This window comes from Silurus meridionalis, chromosome 22, assembly GCF_014805685.1.
Source record: "Silurus meridionalis isolate SWU-2019-XX chromosome 22, ASM1480568v1, whole genome shotgun sequence".
NCBI classification, from domain to species: domain Eukaryota; kingdom Metazoa; phylum Chordata; class Actinopteri; order Siluriformes; family Siluridae; genus Silurus; species Silurus meridionalis.
Window position 1 is genome coordinate 1589866 of NC_060905.1, and position 20847 is coordinate 1610712.

Sequence of the window (20847 nt, forward strand, 5' to 3'; positions counted from 1 at the left end):
CTCGAAATCTCAATAACACAAAATCTCCTCAATATCTCACAAAATCTCCACAAAATCACCTCAAAATCTCAATATCTCACAAAATCTCCTCAATATCTCACAAAATCTTCACAAAATCTTCTTAATATCTCACAAAATCTTCACAAAATCACCTCAAAATCTCAATATCTCACAAAATCTCCACAAAATCTCCTTAATATCTCACAAAATCTCCTCAATATTTCACAAAATCTCCACAAAATCACCTCAAAATCTCAATATCTCACAAAATCTCCATAAAATCTCCTCAATATCTCACATAATCTCCATAAAATCTCCTCAATATCTCACAAAATCTCCACAAAATCTCAATATCTCACAAAATCTTCACAAAATCTTCTTAATATCTCACAAAATCTCCACAAAATCTCCTCAAAATAGCAATAGCTCACATTATCTATTACAATATCTAGAGGAACATCTTCTCATTACTCATTAGAGTGGAGTTTATTATAACGGTGAATGAAGACGTTCAGCAAGAAACACTTTAATCACAAACAATTTCAGTTTTGTTTTGTTTTTCTTTTTGTTCTCATTACATCATTTTTTTTTTTCAATAATTTTGTGTTTATTATTATTATTTTTATTATTATTATTATTATTATTATTATTATTATTATTATTATTTGGAATATAATTTGCTGCATTTTTATTTGCTACATCATTCCATGTTTGTGTTTGTGTTTATGTTTGTGTTGTTGTTGCTGAACCTCTGTATAACATGGTTATAGGGAATCTCTCAACTCAGGCTCAGTGTCTCAGCTTTCTCAGTAAGTACTCACAAAACTCAACCTCCCAGAATTCCTAGTTCTCAAAAACTGTGTGTGTGTGTGTGTGTGTGTGTGTGTGTGTGTGTGTGTGTGTGTGTGGTTTGTTCATGACAAAAATGACGATGCAGCTGCAGCATGCACACGAACGGATTTAGGGAGAATAAAATAAATAAATAAAATATAGAAGCAGATGTTGTTGATTGTAAAGCAACATTAAAATTAGCATCTGTCAGGATCAAAACATACAGCTTTGTAATTACAATTAGAATAGAAATACATTAGATACCGATTTCAATTAGAATCAGCATTAGATTAGATTTAGAATTAAATTAGAATCAGATTAGAATAAGAATTTGATTAGATTCAGAAATAAAATGGAATCAGAATTAGATTGGAATCAGAATTTGATTAGATTCAGCATTAAATTAGAATCAAGATCAGATTAGAATCAGAATTAGATTAGAATCAGAATTAAATTAGAATCAGAATCAGATTGGAATCAGAATGAATTAGATTCTAAATTCGATTTCCTTTAAACCGAACTAGATTCAGGAATAAATTAGATCAGATTCAGAATTAGTTCAGAATTTTATTTAGATTAGAATTAGATCAGATTCAACTTTGATTCTAATCTATCAAAACTGATTCTAATCTAATTCTGAATCTTATACTGAATCTAACATAAATCAGTTTTAAAACTAAAATTTGATTTGGATTAGAAATTTTAATTAGATTAGAATCAGTTTTGATAGAATCAAAGTTGAAATTGAGAATCTGATCTAATTCAAATAAACATCTGATGATTCTGAATTTAACTGTGATGTGAATTAAATGTCTCAGTGTTCACACTCTGATTCGGATTTTGTTGCTTTCATTCTGATTCAGTTTCAAAATCTCTTTAAAATGTAGATTGATTCCGATCTTTAATTTTATTCTGCGTCTGTAAGATTTTTTCCAGGTCAGGCTCAGACTCCTGAATATAAATCTGATTATAATTTAGGTTCAAACTTCGGTTCATCTTTTACCTTTTACCGTAATTCCGGTTCACATGAGCATTTTTTATTTAGATCTGAATTCAGACTGAAATAAAGTGTAAACAGAATTCAGTTTTCCCATCTCTTTCAAATCCTTTATATCCTTAATTTGATCAGATTTCGAATATAATCCCGATTTTCATTTTAATGCAAATGTTTGATTCTGCTTTCAAAAAAACCTTAAATTGTGATTCTATTTTTTTTGGATTTTATTCTGAAATCAGTTCTGACTTTAAATTCTGAATATATACATTTTATTTGGATTATAAAATATGGTGTTTATGGTTCTAGTGATTTATGATTCTAGTTCCTACTTTGATTCTGAAATTCCGTAATCCGAATTGTAACGATTCTGATTTGATGCAGATTGGATTCTGATTAGATTGTGACTGATTCTGATTGAGGTGTTTGACTCTCTTCTCTCTCTCTCTCTCTCTCTCTCTCTCGCTCTCTCTCTCTCTCTCTCTCTCTGCCTGCGGCAGGAGGCTGCATCAGCAGTTTGAGATGTATAAGGACCAGGTGAATAAGCTCGGTGATGAGGCTCAGAAGAATCAGATTCAGAAGAGCGACTCTCCCACCTGTGGGATTTGCCACAAAACCAAATTTGCAGACGGCTGCGGCCGCGTGTGTTCTTATTGCCAAACCAAGTTCTGTGCTCGTTGCGGCGGCCGAGTGTCTCTGCGCTCCAACAAGGTAACAACATCACCACCATCTCAGAGTGTGTGTGTGTGTGTGTGTGTGTGTGTGTGTGTGTGGTTGGAGCTGGTGATGTGTAGTTGGAGCTGGTGATGTGTACTGGGTTTGGGTTTTGTCCTGAGTCTCTAACTGCTTCTCGTATCTGTGATAAGCTCCACCCACTGTGGAAGTGTGAACGATTTATTTTGAATGTGTTTTGTGGGACAGGAGGTGAGAGAGGAGAAGTGACGATATATTTGCTGGAGCCTCTCATTGAAAAGCTTTCGATAGTTCTTGCTGTGGCTCTTTTTCCATTTTTCATTTCTGTGGCATTTGATGTGTTTTTATGGCTGATGAGGAAATGAGAAGCTTCATCCTGCCTCCTGTAGGAGGAGGAACCGAGCTGACATCAAGTAGAGGAGGAACCGCTCAGAGCAGAGCAGTGTCATATGTGTTCCACTAGGAGGCAGCATTTCTCTCTCTCTCTCTCTCTCTCTCTCTCTCTCTCTCTCTCTCTCTCTCTCTATCTATCTCTCTCTCTCAATTTTAAAAGCATCAGCAGAAAAGAAGAGAGAACAAAACAAAAAAATAAATTAATAATACAAAATAGAATACAATAAAATGACATTAAATCGGAACACTAAGCAAATTGAAAGAAAACAGTGCATAGATAGATAGATAGATAGATAGATAGATAGATAGATAGATAGATAGATAGTGTAAGTTGATAGATTGATATATATCAATATTGTGTCTCATACATCATGAAGTTCCTGTAAAACATGGTAAAGATCACCACATTACAGCGACACCCCCGACACTGATACCATTCCGCCTCACACAGGGATGTGTATCGTACATCACACAGCCGGGATTAAACGTTGAATCCACGCCCACTGACACGCTCGCAGTAACGTGACTTCCTGAACCCACGCCCACTGACATGCTCGCAGTGATGTGAACATTGTGACATGCACACTTTCCTGTTAGTCAGGTGTTAATCAGTTACTAATCACTTATTCAGCCTCCTGAATATTCCAGTGTGTGCAAAATACACCGTAAGATCATTCACACACACACACACACACACACACACACACACACACACACACACACACACACACAGACACACACACACACAAATATACACAGATGCCACAGGCTCCACTGATCCACTGACACACTTTCTATGAGGTTAGAACAAGACAATTAACACACACACATGCAAGGGTGGAGCTAATGTGATGAGGGATAGTATAAGGGGGTGGGGTTAGTATAGGGGTGGGGTTAATGTGATGAGGGTTAATCTAAGGGGGTGGGGTTAGTATAGGGGTGGGGTAATGTGATGAGGGTTTATATAAAGTGGTGAGGTTAATATGAGGAGGTTAGTATAGGGGTGGGATTAATATAAGGGGCGGGGTTAGAATGGTGTGGAGTTTATTTAAGGGGAATGGTTAGTATAGGGGTGGAGTTAACGTGAGAGGCGGCATTAGTATAGGAGTTGAGTTAGTATAAGGAAGTGGAGATAATATGAGGGGGCGGTGTTGGTATAAGGATAGGGCTAATGTCAAGGGTGTGGTTAGTATAGGGGTGGAGTTAATGTTAGGGGTGGTGTCAGTATAAGGGTGGTGCTAATGTTAGGGCGGGGTTAGTAAAGGTGTGGAGTTAATGTTAGGGCGAGGTTAGAATAGGTGTGGAGTTAATGTTAGGGCGGGGTTAGTATAGGTTTGAAGTTAATGTTAGGGCGGGGTTAGTATAAGGGTGGTGCTAATGTTAGGGCGGGGTTAGTGAAGGTGTGGAGTTAATGTTAGGGGCGGGGTTAGTATAGGTGTGGAGTAAATGTTAGGGCCAGGGTTAGTGTACGGGTGGAGTTAATGTTAAGACGGGGTTAAAATAGGGGCGTAGTTAGTGTGAGGGGCGGGGCTAGTAAAGGGCAGGTGTTAATGCTAGGGGTGGGGTAAGTATGGGGTGGAACTAATGTGCTTATGGTAGGGGGCGGGGTTTGTATAGGGATCAGGAAGTCACTCACACACACGCACACACAAACACACACAGTCCTGAATTCTGATATAAAATCACAGATGTTCAGCCTCCAGCTGGAGCTCTGAGTCGGAGCGGTGTGTGTCGAGTTCGGTTTGAAGGTGAAGGAACCTGATCAGGTTGCAGTAAAGTGCTGGATGACCAGATTCTTTTACAGTCCAGACTCAGTGACGTCTACAACCTGGTCCTTACACACACACACACACACACACACACACACACACACACACACACACACACACACGCTTATACAGTGTATATATACAGACCTTTTCACTCATACAAACTTAAACATACAGATTCAAACACACACACATTTTTTTAACCAGGGATGAGCAACAAAACTCATTAGAATTCCTCCCCATATCCACACTAGTGTTTTTTTTAGTTTCAGTCTAAAAATAATTTGCGATTTGAAGTCCAAACCTTTATGGCAATGGATAACGAACATTCCTACCTCATTACATTTCTCCATGAGCCATGGTGATGAGCAGGAGTCAGACTTTAGCTGCTTGACACCGTCTCCATCGATGAATAATGTAGGGATGACGAGTCGCTCGACGCTGCACACTTTACTGTAAGTCACATCGAGCAGCAGGACGTCAGCATCACCTTGCTCTCCGTACCTGAGCTCCTCGCTGCTGGAACCTGGTGTGGACAAGACCTGGACGCTGACACACACACACACACACACACACCGTAGCGCTCAGCCTCTGGACCTCAGGATCCTGCTCGGAAATCGGATTTTACTTCCTAATCATGAGCTCAAACGCTTCCCTGAGCTGCACATCGACTCGCACCACCACCATGGGTATGAAACCAGCGTGTTTTATCTGGAGCTACAGTTCCACTGTGTCTGTTCCATTATCTTCACTGCTACAGCTTCATCAGAGCCACTTTACTGCCTCACACACTGCACCTGTTCTCTTCTAGCTACCGCTAATGATTTCTCAGAGGCTCAAAAACTGTCATCTGGAATCTGTTCTCAAATTATTTATAATCAAATATTGTTTTTCAAATAGGAATCCAGAATCAACTCCTAATTAATAATCAGGATTCAGTTTTTCCGAAGGCTAATGATCTGGAATTGAATCAGATTTAAAAGATTTAATAATCCAGATTTACTTTCAAAATGTGTAATTCAGAATTAAATGTATGAATTACAATTAAAATGAATGAATTTAGAAACAGGTGGAAAACTGGCAATAATACAGATATAAAATAAAAACAATAATAAGTAATCCAGATATGATCCAGAATGACATTTTATGATGTTAATAATCCACAACTGAAATAGTTTTAAAATTTAATATAATTTTATAACCCAAAAACAAAATCTGGCACATTTTTTTTTTATAATCTACATTATTTATTGAATATAAAACGGTTAATAATCTAGAATGACAAATCCAGATCTAATATTATTAATGATGAATGATCTAGAATTAAATCAGATTCAAATCTGTTCATAATTTAGAAGTAGCTTTTATTATTATTATTATTATTATTATTATTATTATTATTATTGTTATTGTTGTTGTTGTTTTTTTATACCAGGAAGGGTCTTAAACAATTAATCTTGAATCAGGCTTTATTTCTCTAAATAATAATTTATAATCCGTTCTCAAGAGTCGTAATGTAGACAGACAGAAAAACAAAATGACAGACAGACAGACAGAAGGAAAGAGACAGACTAAGAGATTTACAGAAAAACAGTGATGCAAGCACACAGACAAAAAGCAGAGAGAAGGACAGAAAGAGAGACTGATAGACAGAAAGACAGAAAAGAGACAAAATAATATATTTATTCTTTAGAAATCTTATAAGAAAATGTTGTGACTTAATCTGTACACATCAGATATAAAGTCCATGTTCTAATACATTACTGTAATTAAAGTCATTAAAGCTGTGTACTGTGTGAAGCTGTGTGTTGTGTGATTGCATGTGAAGCTGTGTGTTGTGTGTGAAGCTGTGTGTTGTGTGTGAAGCTGTGTGTTGTGTGATTGTGTGTGAAGCTGTGTGTGATTGTGTGTGAAGCTGTGTGTTGTTTGTGAAGCTGTGTGTTGTTTGTGAAGCTGTGTGTTGTGTGAAGCTGTGTGTTGTTTGTGAAGCTGTGTGTTGTGTAAAGCTGTGTGTTGTGTGATTATGTGTAAAGCTGTGTGCTGTGTAAAGCTGTGTTGTGTGATTATGTGTGAAGCTATGTGTTGTGTAAGCTGTGTGTTGTGTAAAGCTATGTGTTGTGTGATTGTGTGTGAAGCTGTGTGTTGTGTGAAGCTGTGTTGTGTAAGCTGTGTGTTATGTAAAGCTATGTGTTATGTAAAGCTATATATTATTTGTAAAGCTATGTGTTGTGTAAAGCTATGTGTTATGTAAACTATATATTATTTGTAAACTATGTGTTATGTAAACTATGTATTATGTAAGCTGTGTGTTGTGTAATTATGTGTAAACTGTGTGTTGTGTAAAGCTATGTGTTATGTGATTATGTGTAAACTATGTGTTGTGTAAACTATGTGTGTTGTGTAAAGCTGTGTGTTGTGTGTAAAGCTGTGTGTGTGTAAAGCTGTGTGTGTGTGTGTGTGTGAAGCTGTGTGTTGTGTAAAGCTGTGTGTTGTGTGTAAAGCTGTGTTATGTAAAGCTGTGTGTTATGTAAAGCTGTGTTGTGTAAAGCTGTGTGTTGTAAAGCTGTGTTGTGTGAAGCTATGTGTTGTGTAAAGCTGTGTGTTGTGTAAAGCTATGTGTTGTGTAAAGCTGTGTGTTGTGTAAAGCTGTGTGTTGTAAAGCTGTGTGTTGTGTAAAGCTGTGTGTTGTGTAAAGCTGTGTGTTGTGTAAGCTGTGTGTTGTGTAAAGCTATATATTATGTAAACTATGTGTTGTGTAAGCTATGTGTTATGTGAAGCTGTGTTGTGTGAAGCTATGTGTTGTGTAAACTGTGTGTTGTGTAAAGCTGTGTTGTGTGAAGCTATGTGTTGTGTAAAGCTGTGTTGTGTAAAGCTGTGTGTTGTGTGAAGCTGTGTTGTGTGAAGCTGTGTGTGTGAAGCTGTGTGTGTAAAGCTGTGTTATGTAAACTATGTGTTGTGTGAAGCTGTGTGTGTGAAGCTGTGTGTGTAAAGCTATGTGTTGTGTAAGCTGTGTTGTGTAAACTATGTGTTGTGTGAAGCTATGTGTTGTGTAAAGCTGTGTGTAAAGCTATGTATTGTGTAAAGCTGTGTGTTGTGTGTAAAGCTGTGTATGTGTAAAGCTGTGTGTTGTGTAAAGCTGTGTGTTGTGTAAAGCTATGTGTTGTGTGATTGTGTGTGAAGCTGTGTGTTGTGTGTAAAGCTATGTGTTGTGTGAAGCTGTGTGTTGTAAAGCTGTGTGTTGTGTAAAGCTGTGTGTTGTGTAAAGCTATGTGTTATGTGTAAAGCTGTGTGTTGTGTAAAGCTGTGTATGTGTAAAGCTGTGTGTTATGTGAAGCTGTGTGTTGTGTAAAGCTGTGTTGTGTAAAGCTGTGTGTTGTATAAAGCTGTGTGTTGTGTGAAGCTATGTGTGTTGTGTAAAGCTGTGTGTTGTGTGTAAAGCTGTGTTGTGTAAGCTGTGTGTTGTGTAAAGCTGTGTGTGTAAAGCTATGTGTTATGTGAAGCTGTGTTGTGTAAAGCTGTGTGTTGTGTAAAGCTGTGTTATGTAAAGCTGTGTGTTGTGTGAAGCTGTGTGTTGTGTAAAGCTGTGTGTTGTGTGAAGCTGTGTGCTGTGTAAAGCTGTGTGTTGTGTGAAGCTGTGTGTTGTGTAAAGCTGTGTGTTGTGTGAAGCTGTGTGTTGTGTAAAGCTGTGTGCTGTGTGAAGCTGTGTGTTGTGAAGCTGTGTGTTGTGTGAAGCTGTGTGTTGTGTAAAGCTGTGTGTTGTGTAAAGCTGTGTGTTGTGTAAAGCTGTGTGTTGTGTGAAGCTGTGTGTTGTGTAAAGCTGTGTGTTGTGTGAAGCTGTGTGTTGTGTAAAGCTGTGTGCTGTGTGAAGCTGTGTGTTGTGTGAAGCTGTGTTGTGTGATTGTGTGTGAAGCTGTGTGTTGTGTGAAGCTGTGTGTTGTGTGAAGCTGTGTGTTGTGTAAAGCTGTGTGTTGTGTAAAGCTGTGTGTTGTGTAAAGCTGTGTTGTGTGATTGTGTGTGAAGCTGTGTGTTGTGTGAAGCTGTGTGTTGTGTGATGTATGCAACGTTCACTTCACCCTCAGTTCGTTGCTGATACTAAGGAGGCTTTAAAAGACTACAGTTTACTTGATTCTGTCTGATTGAGGACTGGAGTGATGTAGCTGAGGTCGAGGACCTGTACCAGCTTCAATATGCTGACATTAAATAAATCCTGCTCAGGCCACGCCCACTTTAGATGTAAATTCAAATACAGCTACAGATCACATCATTACGTCTTTTTGTAAAGAAAAGAAAACTTTATCATTGAATGGGTGAATAAAGCCAGTGGCTCCAGATGTTTCCACATCCCTTCCTTACACTGAGAACTGAAATGTTAAGACGCTTGTGAATCTGTAATCAGTAATCAGATTTCCATCAGATCCAAGTTTTCTTCTGGAACTTTCAGAAACATTCTAAAGCACCACGTGTCCTCTGTGCTGCAGGTAATGTGGGTGTGCAACCTGTGCCGAAAACAACAAGAAATCCTCACCAAGTCCGGAGCCTGGTTCTACGGAGGTGCTGAGGGCCGAACGTTAGGACCCGAAGTCAAAGGTCATCAAGACTCGTCTGGATTAGCTGTGAAAAACGCTACAGTTCCAGTAAACAGGTGAGTGTGAATCTGCTTCTCTTTACCTTCAGTGGAGGAACAGAAGCGGGTTCCAGTTGATGCCAGGAGCAGGAGATGTTTATTATATAATACAAAAATGGTAAAGAGATTTTAATATCAGCAGATTATGATGATGAAGACGATGATAATAGTGATGATGATGATGAATATGGTTACAGTGATGATGAAGATGAATATGGTTGCAGTAATGATGATGATGAAGATGATGAATATGATTATGGTTACAGTGATGATGATGATGATGATGATGATGATGATAAAGATGGTTACAGTGATGATGAAGACGAGGGTGATTAAGATGAATATGGTTACAGTGATAATGATTATGATGAAGATGATGGTGATGAAGATGAATATGGTTACAGTGATGGTGATGATGATGATGAAGATAAATATGATTACAGTGATGATGATGGTGATGATGATGATGATGAAGATGGTTACAGTGATGATGATGATGAAGACGAATATGGTTACAGTGATGATGATGATGATGATGAAGAAGATGAATATAGATACAGTGATGATGATGATAATGATGATGATGATGAAGATGAATATATGGATACAGTGATGATGATGATGATGATGATGAAGATGAATATATGGATACAGTGATGATGATGATGATGATGATGAAGATGAATATATGGATACAGTGATGATGATGATGATGAAGATTGAGATGATGGTGATGAAGATGAATATGGTTACAGTGTTGATGATTATGATGAAGATGATGAAGATGAATATGGATACAGTGATGATGATGATGATGAAGATGAATATGGTTACAGTGATGATGATGAAGATTAAGATGATGGTGATGAAGATAAATATGGTTACAGTGGTGATGATGATGAAGATGATGGTGATGAAGATGAATATGGTTACAGTGGTGATGATGATGAAGATGATGGTGATGATAAATATGGTTACATTGGTGATGATTATGAAGACGATGGTGATGAAGATGAATATGTTAGAGTGGTGATGATGATGAAGATGATGGTGATGAAGATGAATATGGTTGCAGTAATGATGATGATGTTTATGTTGATGATGAAGGTTGTGGTGATGATGAATAAATACTGTGTGGGATGATGTTCTGGATTCCTGGCGCTGAGTGAAAGCTTTGTATTTGGAACAGAAGTGCAGACTGGAACGCAGCCAGAGTGTGTGACAAACGTTCTTGTACTGAGTGTATCTGAAAGAGAGTGTGTGAGTGTGAGTGTGAGTGTGAGTGTGTGTGTGTGTGTGTGTGTGTGTGTGTGTGTTTGGACTCTCAGCGATACATCTGATACGCTCAGCAGCAGCAGCAGCAGCGGTGCTTAAATGCAGCCTGAGGAGGCAGTGTGTGTGCGTGTGTGTGTGTGTGTGTGTGTGTGTGTGTGTGTGTGTGTGTGTGTGTGTGTGTGATGGACATGTTGTGGGTGGGTTTTTCCTCCTGAGGAAAAGGAACATTAGAGAGGAGAGAACGGGAGCAGGATCAGGAGGAGGAAGAAGATGAAATGAAAATGCAATTTGAGACGTTGCGACACTTTTGCAGCTCCGTTTTGTCCCGTTTTAACGCGTCCACGCCTAGAAATGTCTCTCAGGCCGAGCTCGGAGCGAACAGCGGGTGAGTGACATTCACACACACACACACACACACATGTGCGCGGGCCATCAGGCTGTGTGAGTTGTGTGACTGAACTGCTGGAGGAACTGCAGCTGTTTTATAGTTATGGAGATGTAAATGTGCTGGAGATAAAATCCCTCAGCAGCAGCAGCCGTGATGGACCTGGTGCTCCACAGAAGCAGTAGATGATTATTCTGACCGTGATTTGGGATTCGGCCAGTAAATTTTCGACACGTCATGATCGCACAATGTATCATAAACAACAGCTGCGAGTTCCTTTGGAATGCGTGTCTCCTTCACGGTGTATGGCGGCGTTTTCGGTACGTCGATGGAGAATAACGCACCGAAAAATAACAATAAAACCAGAACTGAACAGTTGTTTCATTGTAATTGTGGGGTCTGAAATGGCAGGAGGCAGAAGCTCATGGATGCGAGGTCACGACTCAGCGGTGCGTAACGGTGCCTAAAATCATTTTGATCAGAAGTTGTAGCTTTGTACTGCTTCTGAAGCGAAACACAAATTCAATAACGCACTAATCGGCGTGAAAATCCAGCTAGCAGAAATCATCAGGTCTCAAAGCCAGTTAGCTGTACCAGATCAGACCATCAGACGTCTCAGCAGGAACACGTTTCTCCTCTTCTACTTCCACTTCCTCCCCAAACTTCACTTCCTTCCCATCATCACTATACACATTTATCAATAGGATGAGATACAGACACAAGAATACACTTTAACACTGACCAGGAACGATCAGATGGTGATGATGATGATGATGAATATAGTGAAGATGATGAAAACGATGAAGATTACAGTGGAGATGCTGTTGGTGATGATGATGATGAGGAGGAGGAGAAGGATGAAGAATAATAAGATGCTGCTGATGATGATGATTACATTGAAGATAATTGTGATGATTGTGAAGATGAAGGTTCCTGGTGATGATGGAAATGCTGAAAATGATGGCTACAGTCAAGATGTTGTTGACGATGAGCAGGAGGATGATGATGCTGCTGCTGCTGATGATGATGAAGGTTCTGGTGGTGATGTTTATGATAAAAATGATGGTTAAAGTGATAAGGAGGAGAAAGATGAAGAATAAAACGATGGTGATGATGATGGTTACAGTTAATGAGTTGCAGGCAGGAAGTAAAGTTGTGATGGGGATCTGAGGAAACGTTGATCTGCACACACTGTTGGAGTAAAAATCACACATGATCAGGGGACACTTTGTGTCTCAGTCAACGGTCAGTTTAAGACACTGAGATGATGATGATGGTGATGATGATGATTAATATGATAAAGGTGAAGTTAATGGTGATAAAGATGTAAGTGATGATGAGAAAGATGTTTATTCAGGTGTCTGTGCTGAAACAGATATATTTTACATTCTTATTGAAGTTTTGAGCACAAACATTTTTACAATAATAAATACAATGCAAGCCACATGATGGAGCCTTCAACCTGAACAAGATCTAAAACTGGAACTAAAACGAGCTGGAGATGGAACTGGAGCTGGAACTGCAGCTTTAGCTGAAGGTGGAACTGGAGCTGGATATAGAACTGGAGCTGGAGCTGGTGCTGGAGATAGAACTGGAGCTGAAGATGAAGTCAAGTCAAGTCAAGTCAAGTCAAGTCAAAAGCCCCCTGAATTGACTCTTGACTTGACTTGAAACTGTAGATAAAACTGGAGCTGAAACTGAAGCTGGATCTCGATCTGGAGATGAAGTCAAGTCAAGTCAAGTCATGTCAAATCAAAAGCCTCTTGACTTGACTCTTGACTTGACTTCAAAATGGAGATAGAACTGGAGCTGGAGCTGAAGCTGGATCCAAATCTGGAGATGAAACTGGATACGTTTTTATTTATTAACTTATTTTGCTTTTCTTTGAAAGGGTCCCCCTTTTAGCTTCTCCTCCATCGTTAGAACATTCCTCATCTTCAGTCGTTGTGACCGGTAGTCGTGTGAATCTGATCTATTATGCTATGGCTTCCTCCTTGCTTTGTTGTTCTTCACAGTCACTTTCGTACTTTGAATCAAAGAGAAAAGATGGTGCAATTTTTCCATTTGACTGCAGAAGATTTATTTGAACTTTTTGCCTTATTTTCTGCCATTAGAAGTCTTCTGTATCTTTTTCTCACACACTCCTCTCACTTAATCACGGCCACGTGCGAGAATCTGAATAAAAGCAATCAAATTTAAAACACAGTGTAGTTTACATGATTTCAGTGAAGAACACATTTATTCTTGCTTCAGAAAAGTTGGAAAGAAAGCTACGAGAGTTATTCAGTCAGGAGCAGTGAGTGATTTTGTCCTGAGTGTTCGTCATTCCGGCTGCGATACTTGGCGATACTTATTGTATTATATTTCAGGTTTAGAAACACACTAACCAGGGTAAGCTCATAAATAACATTTTATAAACCAAAGAGTAAAAAGAACATTTAAGGTTCTGACCTTTTCATGAATTTCAGGATGAGTCGTCTGTAAACGGCGCTTCAAGTTCGTTATGTGTTTTCACTCCGTACGGTTTACAGATGATCTCGTTTTCCTTTACACCGAATGTCAAACTGATCCACACGTCTGATCTCTTTCTCAGTGCAGATGTGCGCATCTGACCTGCCTGCCGTGGAGGCGCTTCGTTCTGATTGGATCTCGTCCTAAAACATTTCCATCTCACTTTTTATTAACTGACAAAAGTGTTTGCTAAATTACGTCATAGTTTTTCTCGTAAACAACTGATTATTACGATTTTGTCCGATTTTTGTCATAAAAAAATATGGTTGATGAAAATTATGACGAAATTTATTCTCCGACGAAATAAACACAGTGTGTGTTTCTTTGTTTTGTTTGAGACTCTGACCACAAATCAATATGTTTATATCACAACAAACAGCTGCATCTGCTCACATGACACATGACATCCACTGACAAATGGAGTGTGTGTGTGTGTGTGTGTGTGTGTGTGTGTGTATACTGTGTTGTGTCGAATCAAACTCCATTAATATTTTTAAATAATTTTGATAATAATAATAATAATATGATAATAATAATAATTATTATCATTATTATTATTATTATTAAATAATGTTAAAAAATAAGAGTTAAAGAGAAGAATAAAAAAATGCAATGAAAAAAAGCAAAAAGAGGAATAAAAGAATAATTGCAATAAAATAAATAATAAATAAAAAGATACATAAATTAGATAAATTTAAATAAAATAGACTCTATAATACTCATTACCACGCTGCAGTTACGCTCCGTTCGGCTCATGGTACGTTTTTTTCATTATGCAAAATAAGTGTTGGATGTAAATAATTCAATATTGTTAGATCATTTAATCACTCCAGGTCTAGTGTGTGTGTGTGTGTGTGTGTGTGTGTGTGTGTGTGTGTGTGTGTGTGTGGTGCATGTGGTGTGTGGTGATTACAGTGTTTGTGTGTAGTGTTTGTGTAGTGTGTGTGCATAGTGTGTGTGTGGTGCGTGGTGTTTGCATAGTGTGTGTACTGTGTGTGTGTGTGGTGTTTGTGTGTTGTGTGTGTATGTATGTGTGTGCGGGGAGTGGCGTGTGTGCGTGGTGTGTGTAATGTTTGTATAGTGTGTGTGTGTGGGGTGCGTGGTGTGTGTAATGTTTGTATAGTGTGTGTGCGGGGTGGTGTGTGTGCATGGTGTGTGTAATGTTTGTATAGTGTGTGTGCGGGGTGGTGGTGTGTGTGTAATGTTTGTATAGTGTGTGTGTGTGTTTGTATAGTGTGTGTGTGTGTGCGAGGGGTGTGTGGTGTGTGTGTGTGCGTGCTGTGTGTTATGTTTGTATAGTGTGTGCTGTTTGTATAGTGTGTGTGTGTGTGCTGTTTGTATAGTGTGTGTGTGTGTGTGCTGTTTGTATAGTGTGTGTGTGTGTGTGTGTGTGTGTGTGTGTGTGTGTGTGTGTCTGTGTGTGTGTGTGTGTGTGTGTGTGTGTGCGAGGGGTGTGTGGTGTGTGTGTGTGTGTGTGTGTATGTGTGTGTGTGTGTGTGTGTGTGTGTGTGTGTGTGTGTGTGTGTGTGTGCTGTTTGTATAGTGTGTGCGTGTGTGTGCTGTTTGTATAGTGTGTGCGTGTGTGTGTATTGAACTTCACATTTCCTTGTCCTTTTTCCTCTGAGAATCTCTGAACCGCTTGTGGTTTTGCTGTTTCTTTTCCTTTTCTTTAAACCAGTCTGGGGTGTGTGTGTGTGTGTGTGTGTGTGTGTGTGTGTGTGTGTGTGTGTGTGTGTGTGTGTGTATCGCCTAATGCCAGTCTAAACGGATCGATAAACACACGGCACAGAAACAGTGCTGCAGTGCCAAAGCTGATTGTTTCTTCTCTACAGCAGCGATGACTCAAAACATACTCACTTTGATGTAGTGGATGTAAAACAGGGCGTGGCTCGGCTCGGCTCGGCTCGGCTTAGTCCGGCTCGGCTCAGCTTGGTCCGGCTCGGCTCAGTTCGGCTCAGCTCAGCTCGGCTCAGCTCCACTCAGTCCATCTCGGCTCGGCTCAACTCAGTCTGGCTCGGCTCGGCTCTCGGTTCTCTGTGTTCACTGTTTTTGCACTAAATGTTGTGAACGTTGTGTCGTTAGTTTAGAGTTCTGTGTAGTTCTGTGTACTTTTTGTTAATGTATGTTGTTTGCTGGAGCACCCTGGTCCTGGGGAAACGTTAAAAAGAAGCACATAGTCAATAGCGTTAGCGATATCACATGGTGCTACGCTCGACTGTATCTTAGCCAGCGAGCTAAATATGAACAGTGAAAATCTCTTGGCTCCCCGCTACATCCAGGCTCGTATCCTGATGAGGAGACGTGGGTACGTCTGGTTTTTTTTGGAGGTCCAAGGAGATGAAATGATACGACTGACAAGTTCGTTCTGATGGTAAGCAAAAAAAAATTTGTTCTCTCCATCATTCAAAGTTGAAACATTCCTGAGCAAAATGTCCAAAAAAAATGCGAGAAAAAAATGTCACTCACACAAACTCCGCCCACTTCCACATCAAAGAACTCTGACTGTTTATCCTCCTCTGATTGATGATGGCAAATCAGTTAAATGCTATTGGATCACATGACTAATACAGGATGACTAAAAAATTAACCATTAAATGTAAAGAAAAATATATAATAATTTTCCGGACCCTTTGATTAGTATGTGCTTCTTTTTTTAATCCTATTCCACATTTTTTTTCCATTCACTGTTACTATGAGCTCCACTCTTCTGGGAAGATGTTCCCCTAGAGTTTGTAAAGGTTCCTCCAGCCTACACTAAGTGTGTTAGTAAAGTCAGGTGGTAATGTTGGTGAGAAGGTGAGGAGGTTCCTGGGGTGCAGTAAGCATTCACATTCATCCACGTTTAATAGGGTTGAAGCTCTAAAGCAGGAGATCTTCCAAATTTTCATGGAGCCGGGTTTTTGAGTCATGCTGGAACAGGTTTGGGTCTCCTGGTTCAAGTCAAGGGAACATCTCTTGCTCCTGCTTCCAAAGACGTTTTGTACAGTTGTGCGGCTTTGAGTTTGTGGGAACAGTTTGAGGAAGAACCACAGGTGTCCTTTTTTTGATTTACTTTTGTTGTATCAGGAGATGCTTCTGTCTTCAATCACACACACACACACACACACACACACACACACACACACACACACACACACACACACACACACATTGTAAATCTGTCCTGGCCAGACATTCTTGTGGATTGAAGCTGAATCACACATACACGCACACACAAAATAAGTTTTTAGTGCTTACTCAGACACACACACACACACACACACACACACACACACACACACTGAAATATGCTGAGTTAGTGGAGATAATAAATGTCAGACAGGACCAGAGTTTGGACTGTAATCAGCTAAGTAGCTTTAATCCTCCTTAGCAAGTCTAATTTGACCTACAGCTAAATACAGCAGGCGCTAACGACATTAGCCTGAACACCACAATGCTTTGAGGCTTCACTCGGCGGTTCCCTCAGCAGCCCCCAACCGCCAGCCTACTATCTGCCCGTGTATCTGTACACACGTGTGTGTGTGTGTGTGTGTGTGTGTGTGTGTGTGTGTGTCTAAGTGCTGTTTGTATGTGTTTGTAATAGAGTAAAGAAACGAGCCTAGCATGCACATGCAGGGTAACCAGTGTGTGTGTGTGTGTGTGTGTGTGTGTGTCTGAGTGAGCACTAAAAACTTATCATTTGTGTGTGGGTGTATGTGTGAGCAAGTGTGTGTATGCATATGTGAGCACAGGTATGTTTGTGTTTGTGTGCGTGTGTGTGTGTGTGTGCATGTGTTTATGGGTGTGTGTGTTTCCGTGTGTTGTTAGTCTGTGTATGGATATGAGAGCATGTATGTGTATCTGTGTGTGTGTGTGTGTGTGTGTGTGTGTGTGTGTGTTACTGTGTAGTTTGTGTGTGTGTATATGCATACAAAAGCATGTATTTATGTATGTGTATGTGTGTGTGTGTGTGTGTGTGTGTTACTGTGTGTAGTTTGTGTGTGTGTGTGTGTGTGTATATATGCATACAAAAGCATGAATTTATGTATGTGTGTGTGTGTGTGTGTGTGTGTGTGTGTGTGTGTGTGTGTTACTGTGTGTAGTTTGTGTGTGTGTGTGTGTGTGTATGCATACAAAAGCATGAATTTATGTATGTGTGTGTGTGTGTGTGTGTGTGTGTGTGTGTGTGTTAGCTCAATGATCTGTTGTGACTTCCGAGCCCATTTTAATAATAATTAAATGCTAGTTTCCTGACTAGCATGACTCTGATTTCCTGCTAATGTTACCTGGCAAACACACACTGATACCTTTGATGACATTCTAAGTCAGAAATGTATTGCTAATGCTAGCTGACTAGCAAACACAATCTAACCTGATATAAACTTTTATACAACATATCTATAAATGTTCTTTACTGTTTCTGAGCTCGGACATGATTTCTTACAGGATTCATGCCATACTGATACATTTCTCAGAGGATTTTATTTTAGCTAGGAGGCTAGGCAAACCTGACTGGATTTGTAACAGAATATGTTTCTCTTTATTAAAAAAAAATAAAAATAAATATATATAATGTATATATTCTTGCTAATTGGCTAATTGACAGCATTATTAATTACTGCTAATGTTATTAGACCAGATTTCTGACAGTACTTTTATTCCCTGTTTATAAAGTTTTATGATCTTGATTACTAATTATAAACAGGAAACTAGAAAATTTAGTCATAGACATAAATCTTAACAATCCTTACTGCTAACCCAAGCTAATTTGGGCTAATTTCTGACAGGAATATTAATAAAATGAAATCCATTTGTTATCCTCACAGGTGATAATCACTACCTGGCGAATATGACTTTTCCTGACATTTCTGACAGGAATCTTAAAGATTATTTATAAAGGATTTGTACAATTTGTGCAGCATTAATGACTTCGTCATACATATATATTTAAGGAAAATGTATAAATATATCTGTTTCTTGTTGTTCTTTATCGCATAACAAATTAGGCGAGGACTCAGGATCTCTTTTTTGCTGATTAACACAGAATTCAATCTTAAAATCCATTGCATTTGGGAGCTTCATTGCTGTAATTTTAGCAGGATGCATAGCTAAAGAGGTTGAGGTGCCACCCCCTCGTCCAACTTCTGAGATGAGCCTGAGTGGGCTCACACTAGTAACCCTGTAGAAATCCTGATTTCCTTCTTGCTTATAGCCAATATCATACATTCATTTATTAATTAAATAGTATCCCCTCTGGTCTCGGTCAGTTCCTCATGGTTTTGGTGAATTCCTCCTGGTCTCGGTCAGTTGCTTCAGGTTTTGGTGAATTCCTCCTGGTCTCGGTCAGTTGCTTCAGGTTTTGTTGAATTCCTCTTGGTTTGGGTGAATTTCTTCTGGTCTGGATGGATAGTTTATCCCAGGAACCTTCGGTGGGAGCCAATACTTGTTTATACTTATAAACATCTGAATATTTGTTTTAATTAACATTTAATTTGTTTTTGATCTGCAGGAGAAGAAGCCCATCAGCGTCCAGGACCCACAAAGGGGACGGCTTAGGAAGATCTTATCATGGGGACGGAGTCATACGTAGATCTCCGTCCGACTCGAACCGCTGGCGTTACCATGACCCCCATTTGGACGTTCAGATGAACGATCGTGAGCTCCAGAGGCAGCGTGAAGAGGAGTATCGTTCGCGGTACCGCAGCGACCCCAACCTCGCACGGTACCCTGTTAAACCACAGCCCTACGAGGAGCAGATGCGAATCCACGCTCAGGTTTCTAGAGCACGGCATGAACGGCGCCACAGTGACGTTTCCTTGGCCTTCACTGAACTCGACGAGGCTCACAACGGTTACGGCGGCCAGCGCACCGCGTCGACGCGCTCATATTCAATGGACAGAAGCTCGGCGGCTCACAGGACGTTCAGTAAAACACACCATCTGGATCCTGGCATGATCGATGGTGTGTTGAGGACCGACTCGCTCAGCTCAGATCAGTCAGAGTCCATGAGACCTGCAAGGAGCCACAGAGCAGGGCGGTTCATGGCGGCGGGGAGCTTCAGCAGTTCGGAGGAGGAGATAAACACCACACCGGAGTACACCAGCTGTGAGGACGCAGAGCTCGAGTGTGAATCCTTCGGTGAAAAAGGTAAGGGCATGTCAGAGGACATACTGTATATTTCCTGTGTCTCATACGCAGGGTTTCTTGTTTACAGTGTTTACGGCGGATCAAGTCTGCGGATCAAGTTATTTCGCAGATCAGTTGAAGCATTGTGATTTCACGCTTTACTTCCTGTCTGCTACGTTTTTCCAAACTTTTCCAAACTCCACCTAAAAAAGATTAAAACTGTCGATTTTATTTGAGGACAAATCACAGGCAATGGAGACTCCTTCAATAGATCTTATACAGTAAAACCCCGTTGTACGAGCCACCTATAGTACGAGCAAACGGAGATACGAGCGAAGGCACGAGCAAACCCACGCTGCCGATTCCTCGTTTTTGGCAGAGGGTCGTATCAGTCCCTTAGTTGATGACGTATCACTCGGTCGCTGTCGTTGTTCAGTCTGCAAAAACTTAACTTTTTTAGTTTTATATTTTTATTTCACTAGAAATAATGAAAAATGTCTCCCAAGAAAATCAGTGATGGTGCTGTGAAAACGAAAGCAAATAGAATTACCATGGAAACCGAGGAGGTTATGAGCATGGTGCGCATCTCACACTCGCAATCAACCACTACCACATGAGTCAGTGTTAAATTATGTTTACATTACGCTAATTTGCGGTGTATTTGTTTGTTAAAACAGGCTACAAATACTTTTTAAGTGCAGAAATAAGCGATCGAATGAGATCTTGAAACGGATTAAATCGCTTTTACATTCATTCTTATGGGGAAATTCAGTTCGAATGTACGAGCAAATGGACCTACGAGCAATTTTCAAGGACGAATTATGCTCGTCCAGCGGGGTTTTACTGTATAACATTTCCTTAGGTTACATTTACACTAATCTGGATCAATAATAAAAAAAACGGCGTCTAAAAATGTTCCACGTCCACACCATCGTTTTCAATCGTTTCCCAAAAGTGGCTCATTCACATTAAAATGTCCGAAAAACGCTTAAGTTCCCAAAAAAGTAATCTGCATAATTTCCGCCTGGTGTTTATTTCCTTTTTGGCTCTTCGAGACGTCGTGGCAATCACTAAAAATGCGGTTTCGGAAGCCTGTTTTTCACAGTCCACACTGAAATGCGAAAAAGAGCGTTTTCAAACAGCTCAGTGTTTTGTCAGGAAGACGAAAAACAGAGAGAAAAATATGTGGTTTTAAACGACATGTCTTTAGAAGTCCCTGTGAATGAGCTGTTGCCCCAGAAACGTTAGCATCAGAACGACCGCAATA

General features: G+C 39.8%; 1 protein-coding gene across 1 annotated transcript in view; it reads left to right on the forward strand.

The window, feature by feature from the left end:
- Positions 1-20847, forward strand: part of rims2b (regulating synaptic membrane exocytosis 2b) — a 79115-nt gene that overhangs the window by 6379 nt on the left and 51889 nt on the right. Inside the window, exons 3-5 of the mRNA XM_046834500.1 lie at positions 2326-2536; positions 9159-9322; positions 18964-19601. Coding sequence (XP_046690456.1) covers positions 2326-2536; positions 9159-9322; positions 18964-19601 — 1013 coding nt within the window. The remainder of the gene's footprint in view (positions 1-2325; positions 2537-9158; positions 9323-18963; positions 19602-20847) is intronic.